This window comes from Cynoglossus semilaevis, chromosome Z (genome assembly GCF_000523025.1).
Source record: "Cynoglossus semilaevis isolate Cse_v1.0 chromosome Z, Cse_v1.0, whole genome shotgun sequence".
NCBI classification, from domain to species: domain Eukaryota; kingdom Metazoa; phylum Chordata; class Actinopteri; order Pleuronectiformes; family Cynoglossidae; genus Cynoglossus; species Cynoglossus semilaevis.
The window spans coordinates 16,956,024-16,963,602 of NC_024328.1; the positions used below are offsets into that span (position 1 = coordinate 16,956,024).

At 36.9% G+C, this 7,579-nt stretch overlaps 1 protein-coding gene across 1 annotated transcript in view; it reads left to right on the forward strand.

Moving 5' to 3' along the window:
* The window catches only part of LOC103398160 (PDZ and LIM domain protein 5-like), a 61,877-nt gene that overhangs the window by 8,487 nt on the left and 45,811 nt on the right, over positions 1–7,579 (forward strand). The window contains exon 3 of the mRNA XM_025053253.1: positions 5,169–5,320. Coding sequence (XP_024909021.1) covers positions 5,169–5,320 — 152 coding nt within the window. The remainder of the gene's footprint in view (positions 1–5,168; positions 5,321–7,579) is intronic.

Below are 7,579 nucleotides of genomic sequence, written 5' to 3' on the forward strand. Positions count from 1 at the left end.
CCTGCTGAAAACTGTTGTCTGTAGAGCTGCTCTCAGAATTTGAGCTTCCAGTCCAGATAATAGTTCCTGATATTATACAGTTGAGTCTGAAAAAACTAATCCAAACTGAAAGTGGTTTAGCTCAGGGCATACCCATGTAGTTTTTAATTTTTGTCGACATACAGTACTTACCTAATAATGCTTGGTTATCAGGTTGAAAAAAGAAAAAAAGAAATGAAAACGGAAAGACTAAATCTCAGTATTTTCAATCTCATCTACAAAGCCTGGTTTAATTTGAACAATGTGTTGTAAAGGGCTTGGCAGCTGGTATCTATGGGATGTAGTCTTTTCTCTGGAGCATAAGGAGCAGGCAGCAATTATTTGATACTGTGCACATGTAGCTTTAGGCAATGCCAGAGTTTCTTCAGATGCTTTCACTAGCCTTGAATGTATGTGAGAGATAGCTTGCCAACTTAGGTGTGTTATGCATACATTGGCACACATGTATTTGTGACTTCACATTGTATACATTTACCAATCAGAACCACAGTATTGAAACAAAGGCAGTTAAATTTAACAGGTTCTTGTTTTTTAATTTGTGAAAAAATGTGGGCAGATTGATGCACACTGTATATCCAATAATTCAACTCTCTATCCACTTATTCAATTACACAGTCGATACGCATGTTGTTATTTCAAGTTTTCATTTCACTCAAGCTACTCAAGCTTAAAATACCCAGCATGCATTTGTGGAGGATTCAACCTTAGGTCTGATGTCTGGCCTTTATCAGACCAACTGTGGAAAATCTGATTGGCATAGATTGTCATTAATAATGTTTGTCCTTAGCTTGGTTATTTTACCCAATTTTACAACAATAATATAAAATAGTTTCTTTATTATTATTATTTTATATGATCAATATATTTGTATATGTTTTTTAACTAATTAATTAATTAATTAATTAATTAATTGTACATTTTTGGGGAGCTTGAACGAATTAATTGGTTTTAGTTATTTTTAATGGGGAAAATGCAATCAAGATATGAGCGGATCGACATACAAGTGGAATGTATTAAACCCTACATATATTGAATTTTGGAAGCAGCAACATGAAGAAGACCTGAGATGTATGGTGGAGCATCCCTGCGTTTCCATGATGCAGCAGACGTGACAGCCAACTTTACTTCATTTAGGAATAAAAAGCCAATGAAAGGTTTCCAAAAACAGTTTACTACTGTGCTTAGATTAAGTCTGGCTCTGCATCTTTTTCATCTGTTTTTCTAATTTGCTCTGGTTTTAATCCCATAGAAGGTGCCTTTCATCGCTTCAATGTTTTTTTTTTCAATTACTGGTTTGTGAACTATAATTGGGTTGTGGTGACAGTTCTGCAGACACTGTTTCTCTCAATGCGAGGTTTTCTTCTCTGGAAAGTACTCTGACTCAAAAAGGGAACTACGTCTTTACTCTTTATTTTGGTTCAGGGACTGCATACAACCTAACTAGACTTTAATGAAATATAATAATAATTGAGACCCCAAGCGCGGGCCGTATGTTTAACACTCTTAATGAGGCCCATTTTTAAAAAATATTTTGTTGTTGAGTTTAGTGCATTTTGTTGATCCCTCCCTAAAAACAAAAATCCAACATATTGAATGTTCAATTCATTTAAGAAGCCTCTCCTTGTTTGACTTCTTGCTGTTGTTTGGTTGTTTACTGTGTGCTAAGTAATCAGAGGGCCGTAGCTGTCATGCTGTTTTCCTGCACATTTGTTTTTGTATCGTTGCTCTACTTTTGTGTGAAGAGTTGGTCAATAAATAATGAGGCATCCTTTTAGTTGTAAAACTAAGAGGTTCTTTGATAATTTGTGTACAGGAACAGAGATGTTGACCTGCAGGATCAGAATGAAAGATCAGGCTCAGCACAGGTTTTAAAACACTGTGTGATGTGAAGTATACGAGCGTATGGGAAAAGCCAGTGATTCAGTCCAGACAATTCTGCAGCACTTAAGCACATTTTTGTTTATTTGCATAAGGATTATGCAAAAAATAATCAACTAAAAATCACTAAAAAGTATTAATATACTTGCACAGTTTTTATGTGGCCTGTAATGCTTTAAAGACCTTTAAGGAAAACAGTTTAAAACAATTAAAGCCTCTAAGACAGATATTTAATCCTTGAGGTATTCAGACCAGACCTTACCAGTCTCTAAACCTACTCCTAGTCCACTGGTTTCTAATCTTGAGCACATTGTGTGCATTAAAATGCATGCGTGACTGGTCTGGTGACCTGTGAGTTATCTTTATCCAGAGGGTTGCCACAGGGTTCAATTCTTGGGCCACTTCTTTCCTTATTTTAGATCAGATTAACTGTCAGAAACGCCTGCCTGTACCAGGTTTAGGATGAATAACAACATGCAGGTTTTACAATATTTTTTAATGGTTTTCATTAGCACCTATGTAAACAGCATGGAATTGCTGTAGAACTTGACTGTGTTTCTAAGGGATTCTAGATCACACCGGTTAAAAAACAATGGAAAAACTGTTGTCTCGTGAAAAAGTGAAAAAGTGACAATTACTTTGCATTTTTCTTTGACATTTCTCAGACACAAATTAATTCTCTCTTCTGTTTTGAATATTTATGTTTGCAGTGAAGTAAATGTTGTTATTGTCTGTCCCTGCACTTTTTAAACATCTTTTTTTGTTTGTTTGTTTTGGGTTTTTTTTTTCTGTCATCAACAAAAATAACCAAGCCATAAATCAAACACCTCGGGAAAGAGCTCGGGCTTTTCCTCAGCTTGATTATTTGGATCTCTGCTTTTGATTTTTTATGTTATTCACTGCTTCTTTGATATGAAAATTGAAACTTCTTACATCTATTTAATCAGGGTGATTAAAAACAAATGTTTGCTTTGCTTTTTCTTTTTTTTTTTTTGCAACACAAGTGCTTCCTTTAGATGATTCTTTTTTCCTCTATGCAAAATCATAATACTGGGGGCTACGGTGGCCTACCGCACTATTGACGATTTGAGCCCGCCTAGCCCCCTAACCTAGGTTGGCTCAGACCAGGAAGGACATCCTGATAAAGACACATGCAGAATATCATTCTTTGGATTGGATAATTATAACTCTGATTTTAAAAAGTGTTGTTTTTCTTCTTGTATGTTTTTATTTGTTAGCTGATCATTTCACTGCACAGGTGTTTTTTTGTTTTTTTAAGAATGTTTCCCTGGCTGTAGAAAGAGGCAGTGTGTATCTAAGGACAGGGCCACAGCACTAATTATGTGCACACTTGGCCATTCTGTGGTCAGAGGTCGGTGTACAACGGTGCCAGAGTGGTTAACAGGACCACGCCCATGGAGACCAGTCAAAATGAGAAGAATTAAAAAGAAAACTCCTGTGAGTTTGCTAACTTTTCTTTTGTCGTCTTTTTCTCCCTTATTCTAAGCACGGAGATGTTAACGTTAAATAAATTTATTTTGTTTTGTCCATGAACAAATGACTGCAGGTGAGATGAGGGACACAGGCAGTAAGTTGTATTAAAAAGGAAGGCAGAGCAGAGAGCATCTCATAAATGAGCAAAACAACAGTTGGAGTTCGGAGAGCTGGTACCAACCAAGCTAAAGCCCTAATAAACAAACTTCATCACAGATTCACTTTCATTGTAATCATATAATTATTTTTTAATGACAAACACATACCTAATGAAGAACAGCAACTGAAACCACGGAGAACAGCTGTGGTGTGTATTAAATACCATCCTGCCGTCTGACAGTTGTTATGTGAGGCCAAAATCTGCTTTGCCTTAACCATCTTCCGCCAGGGTGGAAATTGAGCAATTAAGATTTGTTTAGATGCTGATATTGAAAGCATCTTTCAAAACTCATGGAAGAGCTGCAACATGGGGACAAAGACAACAGTCTGTGTACACACAGAAACTCGGAATGTGTGGAAACTGCAAAGATGTCTGCCTTTAAAATCGCATTTTTCCACAAGTTACAAGTACTACAGTGTCTGCATCACGCAGTGCCCAAATGCTCATGTTCTACAGCAGCAGTGTGGATGGAGAGTAAGGATGTAGTTGCCTTTTACAGATGGCTGTGTTGACTTTGCTCTTGTTTGTTGTTATAGTGAAGTATGTGAAGGATCAGCCTTGTTTATCTGCTTAGAGCAGATGTGGATGGATCTCAACACCAAAGTATTTACACTGCAGCTGCTGCTGCTTATGACACTCAACCCACCCAAAAAAAGATCACTGAACGCAACACGACCATAATCAAGTCTAATCCAGCTCTGGGATTATTTTTAATTATTGTTTTAAACTGTTTTAATTCTGTTTATTATTGACCAGTTGGATGTCACTGTAAGTGTCTACTCAAGACTTTGAAGCATATTTGTTGATAATAAAAAAAATACAACAGCCAGCAAAAAAGGGTTAATAATAATAAAAGATCTGTTTTGGAATTTTTTATAAGTACATTAGGGTACTGACCCTCCATGGCCAAGATCCAGATCTTTCATTAGGGTTTAACTTAATGACTTGAAATTAAATGTCTCCATAAATCTAAGTACGCAGTTAATATGAACTTCACATGTTGCTTTCGACTGCCCTGCTTGATATTCCTTACTTTTATGTTGGAACAATCTGATAAACCAAAGAAATGAGGATACATATGTCAAAGTTGGTACACTTTCTAAAATACTAAAAATTTCAATTTCAAAATCATGTTTGTATATATGTATGTATTCACCATGTGTATTTAAAATGCAAGAAGAAATAATCAGTTTTACTGAATGATGTAACATTAAATTATTTGTAAATCTCTCTACAAAGTGAAAAACAGATATTTTGGGTCACTTTTTTTATAAATGAAGCATCCATATTTGAACTTCACACCAAGCTTTGGTCACTATTTTCTTTCTCTGGATGATGCATGGTTTTTAATAGAAAAAAATCTTAGTTTTTCTTAGTATCTTTGGTTGGTCACATGCACAATACATCTGAAAACTTAAAAGATTGTAGTTTAAATTTCAAGCATTTCAAACAACAAAACAATCTTTTGATGAGGTTTATAGTGCATCTGGTCTACTGGGCAAAGTTCTTGCTCGTAAACTTTAACAACAGCAGAAAGAAACAGGTTTTATTTCTCTTTCTCTAAGCACTAAATGGAGGTATTTGTGTATTTTTGCAGCTGACTGATGGTGGAAAGGCGGTCAAGGCTGGTATTGCTGTCGGTGATCTGGTTTTGTCCATTGATGGCATGGCCACAGAGAGCATGAACCACCTGGAAGCCCAGAACAAGATCAAGAGCTGCGCTGACAACCTCAGCCTCTCGCTGCAGAAGTAAGCAATTACCTCACATCGTGTGTGCATGCAAGTCCATAGTTCCAGGGCGGAAACACAGCCACTCTGCTCCAAAATGATTTAATGTGTGAAAGTAAGCGCTCAGTCATTTATGCCTAGTGACAGCGCAGGAAGCGTACCCTGCCTCCAGCCATTCTTCCACTTCCCACTTCGACGAATCCATCTCCGTCTCCAACCTTAAAGTCCGGGCTCACACTTTGTAACTAGAGAAGTTCTGCATTTAGGCAGATGTTCTGTGTTGTTGTAGTAGCATCACAATTAGTTCTGCTTGAGCTCTTATTCCCTGAAGAAAAAAGGAACAACACGGCGGGAGCATCGCACATGTGGACCACCCCATCTTTCCCACAGTCTACTCCTAAGCGCTGTCATACAGAGATTTATTTACATGCATGGTGACTGTGTGTGGGTGACTGTGAGTGACTGTGTGTGTGTGTGCACGCCCACCTCACGCTCGGTCTGGCTACAAATTGGTTTAAATGTGGTACAGATTGTCCAGTTGTTTGTCTGCACTTGTTTTTGTGTGTTGTTATATGAATATGGAGTTATGGGTTATTAGGCTCTACAAAGAACATGAAATTGGACTCTATCAATTTGTCACTGGTACTGTCAGGTTAACAGTCTTTCCAAAGAATGTCATGCTGAGGTTACCATCTGGACCTTAATGAGTTGACATAAGCAATGGAAAGAACCAATCAGGTTTCATAAAAAATGTTTTTTTGTTTGTACTGGCACCACTCTGCTCTTTTTATTTTACCTTTGGTTCTGTAGATTGTAATTGGGATCGTCAGTGGGTCAGATAGCAAGAAGGACTATAACAGTGAGAAATGTGAACAACACGGTGTGTGTGTGAGTTTAAACACAAGACAGGTTGTTATTTCTTTTCCAAATAAAGGTCTAACGGAGAGGAGAGATGGGCAGCAGAGGGCAAGACAAAGAAAAGCTATAAAGTGAAGTGTCTCTATAAGAAGGGATTAAAGTGAAGTTCTCCTGGAGTTTCTGCAGCTGCAAATATTTTTAAAGATGAAATAACAGATGTAAGTAGGGGACATGAACAGGGAACCAGGAGAGCCTGATAAATGCACAACTGTGAAAACCATGGTTACCAGAACAATCATCACACACTGATGTCCGTTTAGCTGCCGGTGAAACTTTATTGTCTGCAATGAAAACCACATTGGAGATTTTTTTTTTAAAGTATGAGTTCAGATTTCAGTGTTTTCATTCGATTAGTCTCAGACTACTGATACAAACGCTGGCAGACACTTTTCAAGATTTATCCTATTTTTAAACCAAGTTTAAATATAAAAAATGTGTTTGTTTTCTGTCCTACACATAAACAGAACTCCTTTAATCAAGGACTGTTTTCTAGGGTCAGAGTCAAAAAGTGTTGGTCTCTACTTTGTGATGATTATACAATATACTGTTTCTGAATAATTTCAGGTTAACCATCGTACAGTACTTGTCTAATTTAATGGCATATTGGGTTTCGCATATGTTTATGTTATGCTGCAGTCAATATGGCTTAGATAAAAATATAGAAATGCCTGTTGATTTGGTTTCTACGGAGTCCCTAAAGGGACGGGGGGCGTATCTCATGCTCACGAGATAGTTTCTCGTGCTCACGAGAATAACTCATTATTATTATTATATATTTCGTGGTAAGTTTCATGTTATTTCGTGATAAGTTTCACGTAACGTTCTGCTTTTGCTTCCTCAGTAGATCACGGATTTTTTTTAAATCCAATCTCGCGACAAAATGTTTTAATTTCCAATATTTTCATTATTTTTTGTGAAAGATAATACTTTTCTTGCCTAAAAGGGAAACTGTATTTAAATAAACGATAAGACATACTGGCGTGTCATGCGTGACATGTACTGTATATGTATATACTGTATATGGTGAGCATTTAATTAATGTAGGGTACCTCAATTAGACACAGGAGGGCACTGTTGTTGTTGTTCGACTGTTGATAACAGTGTAGGGAGGTTCGTGAAGGGTAAATACGTATATACGTAAATCATTAATAAGTATCTCGACTCTGCTTCTCGAATTATCCTTTTTTGGGTTCTTGAAAAGCAAAGACTGCGATAGGAGAGGTACCGGTGTATTTAGTGATAACTTTCACGTAATTACGTGATGTCTGTAAAGCACACTCAGTTTGTTTTGTGCATGAAATGCGCTCTATAAATAAAGTTGAAATTAATGAAATGATAAAAGTCCACCTGCGAGCCAAGAAT